The sequence below is a fragment of the Pipra filicauda genome, unplaced genomic scaffold (assembly GCF_003945595.2).
Source record: "Pipra filicauda isolate LSUMZ 115617 unplaced genomic scaffold, ASM394559v2 scaffold569_size315192_pilon, whole genome shotgun sequence".
Taxonomy (NCBI): Eukaryota; Metazoa; Chordata; class Aves; order Passeriformes; family Pipridae; genus Pipra; species Pipra filicauda.
This window is the reverse complement of record NW_024104719.1, coordinates 218,436-233,320: the sequence shown is the minus strand read 5'-3', so window position 1 is coordinate 233,320 and position 14,885 is coordinate 218,436. Positions and strand designations below refer to the sequence as shown.

At 35.4% G+C, this 14,885-nt stretch overlaps 1 protein-coding gene across 8 annotated transcripts in view; it reads left to right on the top strand.

The window, feature by feature from the left end:
* Positions 1 to 14,885, top strand: part of FAM126B (family with sequence similarity 126 member B) — a 48,416-nt gene that overhangs the window by 15,831 nt on the left and 17,700 nt on the right. For 7 of the 8 annotated variants that reach the window (XM_027725680.2, XM_027725677.2, XM_027725679.2 and 4 more), the window contains 4 exons: positions 5,293 to 5,395; positions 7,327 to 7,405; positions 8,549 to 8,650; positions 14,170 to 14,349. In XM_027725680.2, the coding sequence (XP_027581481.1) occupies positions 7,355 to 7,405; positions 8,549 to 8,650; positions 14,170 to 14,349 (333 nt within the window). In that variant the 5' untranslated portion in view covers positions 5,293 to 5,395; positions 7,327 to 7,354. Of the gene's footprint in view, positions 1 to 1,011; positions 1,087 to 5,292; positions 5,396 to 7,326; positions 7,406 to 8,548; positions 8,651 to 14,169; positions 14,350 to 14,885 lie in introns of those variants that run through there. The other variant, XM_027725684.2, reaches the window with a different exon arrangement.

Sequence of the window (14,885 nt, the reverse complement as noted above, 5' to 3'; positions counted from 1 at the left end):
CCCTCATATTTTATGATAACTAGTCTTACTCTTACAGTGTGAGATGCAGAACACTGTTAACAGTAACATTTCTACCTTATTCCATTTTAATGTTTTATTTTGTATTACTGTTACCAAAAAATCCTTTCTACCTTCTCAACCACCTAATTCCATGTGCTTCTAACACAAGGAGTTCTTTTTTCTCTGAATTTTAAAAATTATTCCCATATCCAGGTTAGAAGTTATTTTTCCTGATCTTTGGCATCAGCTACCTTTTAACCATTTTTCTGCCTTATACATGCTTCTTTTTTGTTTCCATCAAATGTAGGCCAGTATTTCAAATCAGAGCATATTACCAATTTTGTACAGTCCACTTTCACGTTTTCAGATTTACTTTAAATCACTTCAGTGTGATCAAATGTCTTGATTTATTTTCTGACTGCTGATACATTCCTGAATAGGTGTTTTTGTTATGTCATCAAATGTATTACCTGATCTTTTTCCATTTGGTCTTTTAAACCTCTGCATTCAGGAATAGCTCATCATGAAAGGTTCAAATTGTTCTTTTGTTACCTGCATTTATCAGCACGTTCTCCCGGTTTTTCTTTTCCAGAGTTCACCAGTCTTATTCAGGTGGGTGTGTGGCAGGGAAGCATGTTTCCTGTGTAGTTCTGACCACCTTATGTTGTGTTTTGTCTATTCTGCTTCCCAATGTGTTAATTATATTTAATGGAGGTGCTCTTGCTGCAGAGCTGTGAACTTTCTGGATCAAAGAAATTGGATGTATGTTTAGTTCAGAGTAAGAGGATGCATTCTTGATGCTTTCCATGCTATTTTTTTACAGAAGTGGCATGGAAAAATCTTTTTCCAAATACACTTCTTTCGATGTTCAATAATGAATTATTTATATGAGAGGAGCTTATCTATAGCTTGGAAGAACAAGCCATATTGATAATTGGGTTTTCTGTTCTTTTAGACCTCCTGTCAGCCCGTAATGTTCTTTTGCACAAGTGGCACTAAGAAGAGATCATGTAGCATGAAACTTTGTTCTTTTTGCTGACACAGTTCAGGTTTTAATTGCAAAATATTCTTCTCATGGCCTTTGAGGTAAAAATAATGTAATATTTTTATTCATTGTGCAGCTGGGTCTAAAATCATTACATACATCATTCCATCTAGTATATAATGGCCAAAAAAATGGACTCATTCTTGAAGTGCATGTCCTGTTTATGTAATCTCTCTCATATATTTTTAAACCAGTATAAAATCCTGGCTTCTTTAAAGCAAACAAACAAGCAAAAACCCTGAATAAAATACAAACCAACAAAAAAACCCCCAAACCCCTCTGCATACTTGAAAAGTCATATCTTCTTAAATGTCATCAATTATTAATACCTAATTGGTAACACTTTTTTACTTTTTAATTCTCACTGTAATAGTTGATTGCACAGCAACTGCTGCTGGCTCAAATTATTTGGGTAATCATTCTGCAGTTGCAGATTGATCTTTGTTAGTGGTTTAAATGCAGACTGGTAAATAATAATGTATTCAGTCAGTATGTCTTTATTCTAAATGTAAGTAAAAATTGATCTCTGAGAGCAGTTGATTAAACCCTTTCTTATGTCTTTTCAAGTAGTCAAAAGTTCTTGGGCAGTTAGCTGACTTTTAAATGTCATTGTTTTGATAGTATATCTGGAATAAGTTTTATTTCAGACTTTCATGTTTTCAAAGACAAAATATATAGACAAATATGTAGAGAATGGTGAATTCACCTCCATGCACAGATTTAAAAGACGTGTAGATGTGATACTCAAGAACGTGGTTTATTGGTGGAGCCCCTTTAAGCCTTAACATTGAATGACTGCATTCCTAACTATAACTTTTCTATTCCATGCTTTATTGTGAATTCCAACTTGCATGTTTGCTGAGTATTTCAGAAATCTTAATCAGGCCATATGTAAAAAAATTTAGTATATTTAATTATTACTGTTATTAATAGCTATTATGGTTCCTACATATTATAAGAACCTTTGAACCATAGTAGAAAAAAAACTTTAGTCTTTTTAAAATAAACATGAGAAATCTCTTATTCCCTGTATTTTGTTTGCTTTGGGAGGGATGTGAGCACTCTGGAAATGAAATTCAATACTCTTAGTTCAGGCCCCTTCAGCTTTGGATAAGTATGCACAGGACTTAATGTAGTTGAACCAGTTTATTTGAGAGACACCCTCACACAGTGTTTGATATATTTACTCCCCCCCCAAAGGTGCAGCAAACCAGGGAGCAAATGTAAGCACGAGGTGTGCTTTACAGATGTGAAAATCCTGGAGTGCAGTCTGGGTGTCAGGCTGGGACGGTCCCACGAGCCGTTGTGCCTCCCAGATGTGTGGGAGTGCGGGTGGTGCAGCCCGGCCGGCGCGGTGCCGGATGGGGCAGCGCTCCCCACCCCGGTGCTGAGGTGCTCGCTGTGCTTTGGCACAGCGTTCGTGTAAGGAGTCAGTGCAGAGTTAGTGTACTGGGAGTTCATTAGCTGACTGCCTTGCCTGTCTGTACAAGTCTTTAAAAATGTTTTTAATATCCAGGCAGATAATTGGAAAGGGAGAGATGATTTGTCCTAAAACTGAACTAGCACAGTGACCGTGGCCAAAATAGATGTGGACTACTTCTGTATTCATATAGCAGTTGTGGTTCTGAAGCTGACTTAACACTGGAAGAAATTCCCAAACAGGGCTTGCTTGAAGATCAATGCAGGGCAAAAACACTGGGAGAGAAGTATGTGTGACACCGGAGGGGAAGGTTGACTTCTTTTCCTTGGTAGCTACCTACTAGATGGGTTTAACTGTAACTGCATCCAGCTTTTGACACCAGCACAGGTTCGGTTTTTGACTTTGCAGAAGCTGACTTGTTTGACAAACAGCTGACTTTCTCTAAGGCTCAACAGACTCCTATAAGAAGAGTTAATTTCTTAGGTAGGTTAGGTGTTATGCTATTATGATACTAACATTTTGACTCAACATAGTAGGCACAGTGGGATCTCTACAGTGTTTTCAGTAAAGCATTTGAGTTAGTCTTGCCACTCAGTGGTTTTGTAATTTCTTTAGATATGCTAGGCTAAGTCCTGACTCAGGAGAATTGCTGTCTTCAATAAATTTATTTCACTTATTTGTAGCATTCTTCTCTTATTCCAAGCTACTGTGTTGTTACTGGCATGATGCATGTGGTTTTTGATAGCCTTAGGCATTCCCTTGTTTCTGCTACAGTTAACTTAGTCCTTGCAGTCTTGCTCTGGATTTTAGTGCTATAGGGCAAAGAACATTTGTTGTTACTTAAAATACACAGTAGTATGTGGTGCTCAGTGTAGCTTTATCAGATACATGTTTTGTTTTCCTGTTGGAACTGTGCTATGGTTTCGTGCTTACACTCCAGTGAACTTACTGCTGTGAAGCATGATTTGTGCTTTGACAAGGGGTTTTGTTGTTGTTGCTATATTTGGGTTTTTCTTAGTTTGCTTTTAAGCATAATCTTAATTCCCCCTTGCAAGAGATCTCCAAGGAAATAGTCAACTACATACAGAGTCAGTGTAGTCTCTCAAGCTGATACAGTGCTGGAGGAGTGAAGCTATTTGCCTCCAGATTTTAACAGGATCTTCCAAGCTGAAGTAATCATTTGGGAGAGAGGGGAGCTTTTGGCCATGAGTTACAGCTGATGTTTGCCTCTGATTTAAGGAAAGTTATTTTACTGTTTTCTATGTGTAAGACAATTTAAATCTCTACACCCCATTGTGTTGTTATGTACAGAATTATTTTTTAATTATCTTCTACTTAAATTACTTCTAGAAAACCTGTAGGTTTGGTCTGTAAGCAAACTGACAAGTGGATGAAAAATTTTGAACTGTTGCAGCCTGAATCTCCAACCAGGTCTGTGCACATCTGCTTGTGCTCAGTCCTTTTTTGGGAGTGAAACCTGTAGAGAAATAGAAATGACCTTGTCTGATTTGCTGGTATATAACAGTAATTCTTGCTTTAGGGCTAAAATAACAAAAGTTCCTGTCCAGGAAAGAAACTATGTCTAACTTAATGCAGCTCTGGAAAGGCCTGTGTGGTGAACAGAATTTGTATGTGGTTTTGACAGTAGGGATAGAAGGGTAGGTACCAGTGGCACTGCTTGAGCAGGGAGGTTGGACCAGAAGCCCCCACTGTGGTCCCTTCCAACCTGACACTTTCTGCAATTCTGTGAAGTGAATTAGCAAGTGTAATAATTCAGAGCTAGTTGGGAGCCCATGACATTTCTAGAGAGCAGTGTGTATCAGATACTGTTTCTAGTGTGTTGTAAAACTTGGGAAGCTTCCAGAAGTCCGGAATCAACTCTTACAGACCTGATATTCTGCCTTGAAGATGTGTGCCTGATAATTACAATAACATATACTTATCTTTCAGGTCTCCTGTGCATGTTTAAAAATCTGTATGTAATCAGCTACAGTGTGCCTATAGGGTAGAAATTTGTTAGTTTTTTTCAACATTCACAGCCTAACCACAAAAGGATGGTACCTCCTGCTAGCCTGTTTCTAGATAGCGGTGGTGGGTGGTGGTGGAAGAGGACATTTTAGTAACTGAGTATTTTGGAAAGTAATTAATTGAATAAGCAGTATGGAATGGAATACACTCCTTGTTTGTATACTTCAGTTTCCTATTAGAGGTCTCCAGACACTGAAGTTCCCTGATTTACTAGAGTTGGCTCATGTGCATTGTTTACCTCACGCTCAGTATGAAGGGATCCTACAGTAAAAGGTGAACTTCAGTGTAATACGTCATTTTTACAATTACATTGAAATTTTAGTTCTGTAAGAAATATGTACTAAGGAAATTACAGTAGGGAAGACTTTTTAATATATTCTGTTTAGGTGGTATATGTTCTCCAAAATCATGGTATTGATTCAGTTCACATTTTATACAATTACTACTCTTTTATTTCATCTTACATTTTTCTTACACTGTTCTTTGTAAGAAATAGTGCTTCAGTTTTCCTTTCAAGTGTGCTTGTGGTACTCTGCACTAATACAGAAGGGTTTTCCACATAGGTGACAAAGCCTTCTTTTTGGATTAAGGCAATTCCTGCCTTCCTCCTGCTAAAACACTGAGCCTTTATTGTTTTTTTTAATGGCAAAGTGCTTTGTTACAGAAGGATTCATGTATACTTTAGAGGATTAGATAAACTTCCATTTGTAAGGTCCAAAAATACTTACATTACTGTTTGTCTCCCTTTACTATATTTTTCCTTATTTTGTAATCATTCTAGTTTCTTTTCTTCTTCCAGAAAACGGGGCAGTACTTGAAGGCTTGACAAATGCATCCCAAGTTGAAAAACTTCTGCATTCCTTCTCCTCTTCCTCCTTTAGAAAATTGACTTCATTAAAGAGGTAAAGTTGAATATTGCTTTTTTTTTTCTCTAGGCAAAGTGAACTAGAACTCAACTACGGTAGCATGCCCCACGATGTTTTACATTAACTTGTATCCGTCTCCTTCTGTTTCCCTGTATCAGAAGAGATGTCTTCGGAAACTTTGTTTGCAGAAATCTATTTAGTTGTGTTTGTTATTTTATAGAATTGTCAGTGCTTCTGCTGAAATAATTCACCCAAGTGTTACTTGATTTTAAATGAATGTGATTCCTGAATTTGTTGTATTTTGGGATATTTAAACATGCCTTAGAAATCTGAAGCACTTCCACAGGAGTTTGTATTAATGAATTGCTGCCAAGGGCCATTGAAAAATGCTACAGGAACTTAAAAATTGTGTTGGGAAGCTTTATATCTTATTTCGCTTCATTTTCCATTTAACAAATACCGATCTGTTCTTAAATACAAGTCTTTTTTCAGAAACCAAAACAAGTACATTGTGAGAACAGGTGATTCCAGTCATGTAGTCTGGCTGTTAAAAGGTCATTTCTCATAGGACTTCCATGATGTAACTTGTATGTCAACCTTGTCTTTCAGATGTGTTTTGAAAATTATTTAGGTTGAAACAAAAATTACTAGTGTAAAATGTACATAATTCACTTCATGTTTACCTGCCTTTTTCTTATAAATTCTACAACAAATTCTGCAAATAGTAACCTTTAATATATTCTTGACATTACTTGTATAGAGTTTAAAATGGAAAAAAAAAAAAAAAGAAAGGGCTTTGAAGCTGATGGGTATTTGTAGGTTTAGAAAAAATGTGGTAAATTTTTATGACTGTCTGACAGCTTTGTTGTTGTATAAAATTCTTGTATAGCAATTATCAATTTCTTTTTTGAAAAAAAAAAAGTGACCAAAGTATCTTTTAAAAATACAGTGTCCCTTCACAGATTTTCTGTTTCTTGTTTCTTTTCAGCCAGCTGTTAACCTGCATGTCCTGTCAAAAATAAACTTTCGATGAAACTTTAATTAAGAATCACCGTCTTCATATGTCTAATATGGCTTTCGTATTTTATTATCTCCTCAATTTATCTCTTTTCAGGTCACTATTCTTAGGTTTTAGTCTCTAATATTAGGTTACAGCTTCATTCACTTCTTCCAATTAAAATGTTTTGGGACCTTAATGACTTCCAGGTATTGACAACCTGTACTGAGATCACACACTGTTTAAACCTGTTTGAACATCAAGCAGAGGTGTCTAATAATGCTATGTGTTTTAGATAATTCCTGCTGTTGCTTTGAGAGTTAAATTTATGTGAATTCAGTAGTTGTTAGAATATGAGTGTTGTGTATAAAATGGAAAATAAATAACAGTTGTCCTTGCAAATTTTCTTTTTTGTTTGTCTCTGAGAATTCCAACATACTTTTACAAGAGCTAAATCTTGCCATTTGAATGAGAAGCCTCAAAATTCTTTAAGAACAAGGTTTAAGGAATAAAGTTCTGCTATAAGAATTTTTTATAACTGGTTTGTTTTATGAAACTGCTCAACTTCAAGCTGTATCTAAAACTGTCATTACCAGTCTCACATGATTTGTTCCATGATGCTCTTTATTTTTGTTTCACTTGTCTTTTCTTTGTACAATATTTGGTAAGGGAGCAAGAATGGGATGATATATGTCTTAAATAATGTACATTTTGGCCTGAAGCACCAAATCCTCCTTTTTTTCCTCCTTGCTGATTTATGCACAATACTTTTGACTAAAAGAAGAAAATAGTTTAATCATTGGTAGATAATGGGACTGGTTGTCCAAAATGCAACTTTTCCTATTGTCTCGTATTATATAATTCTACTGGAAAGATCTTAACAGCTTTTCATTGGGGTAGGACTTTACAAAACTAAATTTTCCTGCCAGAACTCTGATTTAGCTTCTTTTTTTCCCTTTTTCTTGTAAAGGTAAGAGAGAAGCAAAAGAAGTAAGAAAATGCTGGGAACAGAACGAGGTGTCGTGGAAGAATGGCTGTCAGAATTCAAGGTGAACTGAGAAGATGAATGATAGCTCAACCATTGGCTTAATGCCATAGAATGTAGTTGTGAGGGGTTTTTTAATATTCAGAATCAACATTTTAAATAACTATTACTTGTGAGGGGTTTTTTAATATTCAGAATCAACATTTTAAATAACTATTACTTGATCTTTCAACTTCTTATAATGCGTAAAGCACAAAAAGGTCTGTGTAATTGAGTCAGCTGGTACATAACCTACAATGCATATTTCTAATAGTAGTTAATTTTTGTTGCTGTTGTTTATTGTAGAGCAGAACACTGCTGTAGCAATAGGGTTTCTTAAAACATGTATTTTTGTGTAGGTTAAGCTGATAGAATTTAACTAACAGCTGGATAGCACTGCCCAAATTTGTAATTGAAGAACTTTCTTATTTGAAAAAAAAAAAATCAGTATAAATATTTGGACTTTAAAAAAAAAACAACAAAGAAAAATATTTTATTTTTTTGCCCCTGTGGTCTGTGTAAAATTAATTGTTTTGTCTTGAAGAATCTGAACTATTTTTAAGCTATTAAACTATTTTGCATGTTGATAATTATGCTGAGTGAAATATAGCATAATGCATAAACAAGAAAACAGGATTTCATGACTGATACGAAATTAATCTGTTAATTAAATTATGAATTAGTGATTCCTCACATCATTGATGATAGTAAGTCATTACATGCTGTTGCTGGAAATTTGTGTAAGATCCAAGGATGCAAAATCCAAAGACACGGTTGCTTGGGGAAGAGTTGAGGCTGTCCATACTCATTTTGTATTATCCACACCTCGTAAAAAATAAGTTGAGTTGATTCGATAAGGTCTTTGAAAAGTGCCTGTTAAATACAGAGTGTCAAGAAAGAGAGTCCAAATATCAAATGAGAGCAAATGATTTTATGGAAGATGAATCTGAAACTAACTTTGGGATTTAACCCTCAAAGTGGTTCTGTGCTCCCAAATGTTTTTTGTATGGAGAAGAACTTGTACTGAACAACTAGGTGGCAAGCCTGAAAATTTACTAAACTTCAGGATTTTTTTTTTTATGTTGGGATGAGACTTAATCCTTTTGTGGAGATCTTATATACTTGAAAAAATTTATTTGTCAGGGTAACCTTTTTTTTTTTTCTTTAGGCATTACCTGAATCACAAATCTCCAGCTATGCAGCTACATTGCACCGAAAAAAACCACTGGTACCAGCTCTTTATAAGGTCATTCAAGACCCAAATAATGAGGTAGGTGATTTTAAAAAAGATTTTTGTTCTTATTTTTATATCTTTCACCTCTTCAACTAAAATGAGAGTAATGGAGATGAAGCTTGTTTGATTCTTGTTTCTGCTGCAATATAGTGTGTGTCAGCCCTCTTTTTATTCTCTTGGTTTTTTGAGTTATTTTAATGCATTTCTAGTAAGATGCAATCTCATCTGCTTCCAAAAATACAGTTTTCACTGTCTGCTAGATCTTCCTTGCCACAGCTGACTATTGTACTTTATTTGGCATGAGTTGTTCTTTGTGAGTTGTTTTTTTTTGGGGGGGGAGATATGTTTGGGGTTTTAACTTTGTGTTTTTTGGGGGGTTTTGAGGGTTTTTTTACTCATTGTTTTAGTTCTTCCCAGAAGCTACCTTTCAGTCATAACTGAGACAAAGTAGGCCATGCAGTGAAACTCAGCAAGACTTATGTGCTTTTTACCTGTTGGCTTATTACAGTGGAAGATGGAATCAATTTTTTAAATATTACTAGGATAACAAGATCTTCTTTGCTTACACTAGTATCACTTTTGTGTTTACACTGCTGTAAACAAGAGCAGAGGCAGGGCCCCAAAATATAAATAGACACAATGAAAACTTACTTTACCCTTGTACATAATTCATCTTGGAAATGACATTAAACAGCTTTCCAACCCATTGGCTTCTGCTAGGAGCATTTCTGGGCAAGTGTGTGAAATACAACTTTTGAATAAATTGTGCAAGCATGCCATTCTCTGATGTGTAAACTACTTTAGATAAAATGCTTCAAAATATTTGATATATCATCCATGATCTTTTGTATAGTTATAAATAAAATGGGTAGTGTACACAGCAAGGAAGTTCTTTGTTTTCCTAAGCCCAGCTCAGCTGCTTTTGGAAGCTGAATGGTTGATTGAGCTTCAAGGAGGTTGCATAATGTTCATGCAATTCAAAAAAAAAAAAAAAAAAAGGCTTCATAGCTGTCAGCTCCATTTCAGTATTATAAATAACCTGCATAGTGACCTTTTTCTTTGTACTGAAGCTACTGTTATTCTCTCTCCAACCCCAAGCCACCATTGCTGCTATGTATTTGTGTGTGTGTGTACTCCTGAAAATGTAAAAGCTTTCCTTTGCTTTGAGAATAAGCATTTATATTTTTTAATATGCAAAGAACCAGACCTGCAAAAAGAGTATCTTCTTAGGGGTGTGACAGTAATTTTAAGTTATTGCTCACTGATGTTTGTCAAATATTACTCTTTGGAACAGCTGTTGCTGTTTGGGCCTGATTCTGATATCAGGTATAACATAAGCAATCCCAGACCCAAAGATGTCTAACTTCAGGTTCTACTTGTTAAGGCAGTATCTATTTCCTGGTTACACTTCTTCCAGACTTATTTGTGTGTAAGGAATGTAACTATAGTAAATTCATTACTTTGCATAATTCTATAGTAACATTGGCTCTAAGCAAGAGGTTTTTTAAATATGCTTTACAGGGCATTATTTGTTAGAAGGATAATTGATTGCTTATGGAGATTAAGCTTATGTAGTAGACTATTATAAAAATGTGTTTGCTGGATTCATGAACTTGATGGACAAGTAATTTTTTTAGTACAACTTAATCATGAAGTTGACCTATTTTTAAAACTTCCTGAAAGTGGTAAACTGTTTAGGGCAAACTTGAATTTTTCTAGAATCACATTTCTATCTTGATAAGACCAGGTTTATTAATGTAACATGGAACCAGCCTGTTTAGGAACCAAAAAACTGAGGTGTTTCTCTTTTTGGACAACTGTCTACCAATTTGAGAGCTATCAAATGAAGGCAAGCATATTGTCAAGTTAAATACAGTTTTTACTGTTTGCCTTTTACGAGATGCCCTGACTTTTTTAAATATGGGAAAGATAATGACTGGAACAGAAACTTATACAAAAATTATAGGGTGATCTCGCTCACAAACAGCTTATTTAACTGAATAATGTATTGGGTTTTGCATGATATTTGAACTTAAAAGTGAAGTAGTTTTGAAGTACTGTTTTTTAGATAGTTCAGTAATTTTTGGAGTTGGTCAATGGCTGTAGACATACTCTATGGATGTCAAGTTAATGCTCTACTGCAATTTAAACATCGAATATTCATGTGAGGCTAATTAGGTTTAACTTGAGAGGGCAGCCATGAAACAGAATAACATCACCTTTGCAATGCCAAGCACTCCCAGACCCAGTACTCTTCAAATAATAAATGTTTTCACTCGTTATATGATAGTTCAGCCTAAAATGAGCAGATTATTTTCTACCACAGTTGAATTTTTCAAAAGTGTAAGCATTTCTGGTATTTGTCATGCATTTTATAATACAGTGTATTTAACTTCAAGATATGACTTAAGATTTGGCCAACTTATGAAGAAGCCAAACTAAAAGTATTCATCAGTTTACTTAAAATATGACTGGTTTGCATCTCTGTGAGGTGTAAATTAGATCATTCTCTTCTGCTGCCTATTTAAGCCAGTAAAAGTTCATTTCTTTTGTTATGCTGATTGCTGTTTGTGCTAATAGGAAAGATCTTTTAATTAGAAGTCTTTAGTTTGTCAGGAAAGAGATAGGAGTATAAGAGATTTTGTACTCTGGATTTCTGTGCTGACTGCTGTGCTACTCAGTTTGCTTTGACTTTGGACTGAAAGATCTTTGGAATTAAATTGTGTGCCAGTTCACGTATACACCTGCTACTGGTGACAAAAGCTCAATTTCCTCTGTTTATCCCGTGCCTTCTCAGTATTTATATTCAGAGAATTAATTGGAAGAGGCTGGCTCTTTGAAAAGCCAGATAACTATGAGGCAAGGAAAACATCTGTTCTTTCTTGCTTGTGTCAAGTTTTACATTTCCAGGTGGGAGACTATCCTACTATACTTGAATGGGAAAATCTTGGGTATTCATGCTTTTGAAAATATTTGTGTTGTAGCATCTTTGTGATGGCAGACTAATTTTATAAAATTTTCATTTGAAAGTAGTTAGAATAAACTCAATAACTGCTCTGGTCGAGTCTCATCTGACTTAAGCTAAAATAAATTTTTCTTTTCTGTGTTTTTAATGGGACTTGGATTAGACTGGCTAATTTCAAATAGAAAAGAGCTTTGGGCTGCTGTCATCTCTAATCTAATAAAAGTACTATTTATAGCATTGCCTCTGTATATATCTGGTTTCAGATAATAGTTTTTAGCTTTTCTTGCACTTGTCATCTCCTTGCAGATGTGCTTGTATGTATTGTTTTCAGGGATTTCTTTTTCTTCTTTACACTAGCTTCCTGATCATATTGTTTTTTAAAGAAAATCTAGAAATTCATTCTAATAATGTCTGAATTATTTGTTAACCACTTCTTAAATTTGAACATCTGAAATGTGCTAGACCTTTCATAAAACACGGATACAGCTCTGTCTCTGAGGATTTGAACATTTACTGCAACAATTATTTTGTCACTTTTAGATAGGAGTTTCTACTAAGTAAATATTAGTTAAGAAAGGATATACTTCTGCCTCTTTTGAACATAAAGTCCTATGTATGTATGAATACTGGAATAAATATACTAGCTAAAATAATATATGCTCAACTTGATAGAGAGAGCTGTATCACTTTTTTCTTTAAAATGACTGCAACAGAAGCTTTACAGACATCTAATTTCATTTAGATCCCAAAACAAAAATTGTTGAGTTATTTTATATATATATGACTTGTAAAAATCTATGTGTTCCAGATGACTGGACTTCTCTCACTCTGTGTCAACATTGTCACTGACAGCTTTCTTCCCTCCCTCTCTTGTAGAGTCTCTTTTTGCTTCTGTTGTAAAAGCTTAGAGTAGCAAGTCTGTCAGTCAGAAGCCTTGTTACACAAGGTGCTTATACCAGAGTATTGTTTAAAAGATTTCTCTGACAGCTAAGTTTTATTTGACGTCAGTGTCCTGGGTGATGCTCTCTTAAGGCAGCTGTCTCCATAGACGGTTCTGTCAGATGTATGTTTTGTGTTTGTGATATACCAGTGTCCAATATCCAAGTCTAGATATGTGTATGTGAAATTGTACATTCATACAGATTTACGGCATTGCACATTTATCAAACGTTCAAACTACTCACTACTACAGAAATGTCTGTCCCTCTGCTGTTAGCCAGGGACTTCCAAGTTTTTTAAGACAATGGATGATTCACAACAAACCCCAGAAGTACATCTTTTTACAGCATAGCAAGAGAGTGACAGTCTCCTGACCCACAGGAAATTCTGGGTACTAAAATTATGATGAATAGACAAATTAATGAAAAAAGAATGCATCAAAGTCCATGAAATGTGCTGTTCTGAAAGTCCTAAGGTGCATATCCCTGGGAGTGAAAGAGAAGTCATTTGTGCCTTATCTGATTTACTCTGCACTGGGTATTTCCTGTTTATGCCTTTTTGTCTCACCAGTACATCTGCTACTGTGTTGGTCAAATGTAAGGTTTTTATTGCTCTAAAAGCATGTATAATTTGGTGTTTTATATCTTATGTGTGTATGTATAAGCAAGCTGCATAAAGCATGTACTGTTAGAAAGAAGGCTTGTTAGAGATTCTGGCCTCTGTTTTCTGACTCTGTAACTCTTCTATATATGAATATGGATGCTTTAGCTTACATGTATGCCTTCGTCTTTTTGGACACTGAATCCCATAAGTATTTTCCTTAGGTCATTCTTTTTAATAGAATGCAATGTTAGGTAATGGTCACAAACCTTACAGAAATTTCTCTTGGAAATTTTTAAATTTTGGGAGGGATTTCCCCCCCCCTCCCCAGTTTTTGGTTTTAGTATTAAAACTTGATTAGGTGTGGGAAAAGATGAGACCATTTGACGTTCATTAACAATGCTATGGATGCATCTTGACTATTGGTTTGGCATTGTAGACTCTTAAAGTGGCAGGTTTATCTTGTGCTTATATCACACTGACTTGATCGGGGCTTTTTTTGATTCTTGTACTAAACCTGAAGTGCAGCTCAAGATGGAAAGATCAGTTTTGCATTGTAATAAACATATGCACACTTGTTGGGTTTGAGACTAAAAAGCTGTAGGTAAGAAATCAATTTGTATTTCTGTCAATGGACTTATCATTAGCAGCTAATCTTTAACCTTTATACTTTTATAGACCTTACAGCTGCACTATTAAAGTTTTATGGTGCACATAGTTGAAGCCACGTGTCTGTCACACGCCATAGATTAGTACCTGTACAGAAAATAAATCTCATACTGACAGCCCTAGAGAATAATCTTCTCAAAGCACACATGGCAGTGGCTGCAGTAAAGCCACATTGCCCAGTACTGCATACCAGTTCCCCTGAGCCCTGTCCTTATGGATCTCCTTGAAAGGAATGCAGATACCATTTTGATTCACTCACATCAAGGAATGTAATTTTTACTAGCTGTGGTGGCTATATGGTGTAGCCCCTACATTTGCTATTTCACTCTCCCTTATTAGAGAAGCCTACCAGTAAGTCATTAGCTTTTTTGCCTTTCCACAGCTCCTGGAGCCTGTTTGCCACCAGCTCTTTGAACTTTATCGTAGCTCTGAAGTTCGGCTCAAGAGATTCACGCTGCAGTTTTTGCCAGAGCTGATCTGGGTATATCTGCGTCTCACTGCCAGCAGGGACAGACAGAGTAATGGTTGCATTGAAGCATTGCTGCTTGGCATTTACAACTTGGTAAGTGAGATGAGTGGGAATGGGTGAGAAAGGCTTTAAGTTTTGCATCACTGACCACTGGGAATAAAGTAAATGATTGTAACAACATCTTTAAAATTAAAATACACTTAAATGAAGGCATATTTAATATAGAGAAAAAGGTAATGTAATGAAGGTTTAGTAAGGATGTGTTTGCAAAAATATTTTTTATATTTTATAGTTATCTTTTATGGGAAAAACATTTTCGCTGAAAAGGATCACCTCGTAGGCTTTCTCGAACTGTTATACTCTTGTGTTTGTAAGGAAATAGGTGGCCCTCCTTAATGTTCTGAAATACAGCTTTCTATGATTGTCAGGCTGATATGTTTGATAGGTATTCATGTGTCACTTCCCACACTCTCCCACTTACTCTGAATGTGTCTTTAAGGGTAATTTGAAGGTGAAACCACTCTGCATGCACTTAGATACATACATGTGTACGTTTGAGTCAGAGTCTTGAGGGGAACTGTGGTTTTAAGAATAAGTAAAAATAACAATAAATTATTAAATTTGGCTGT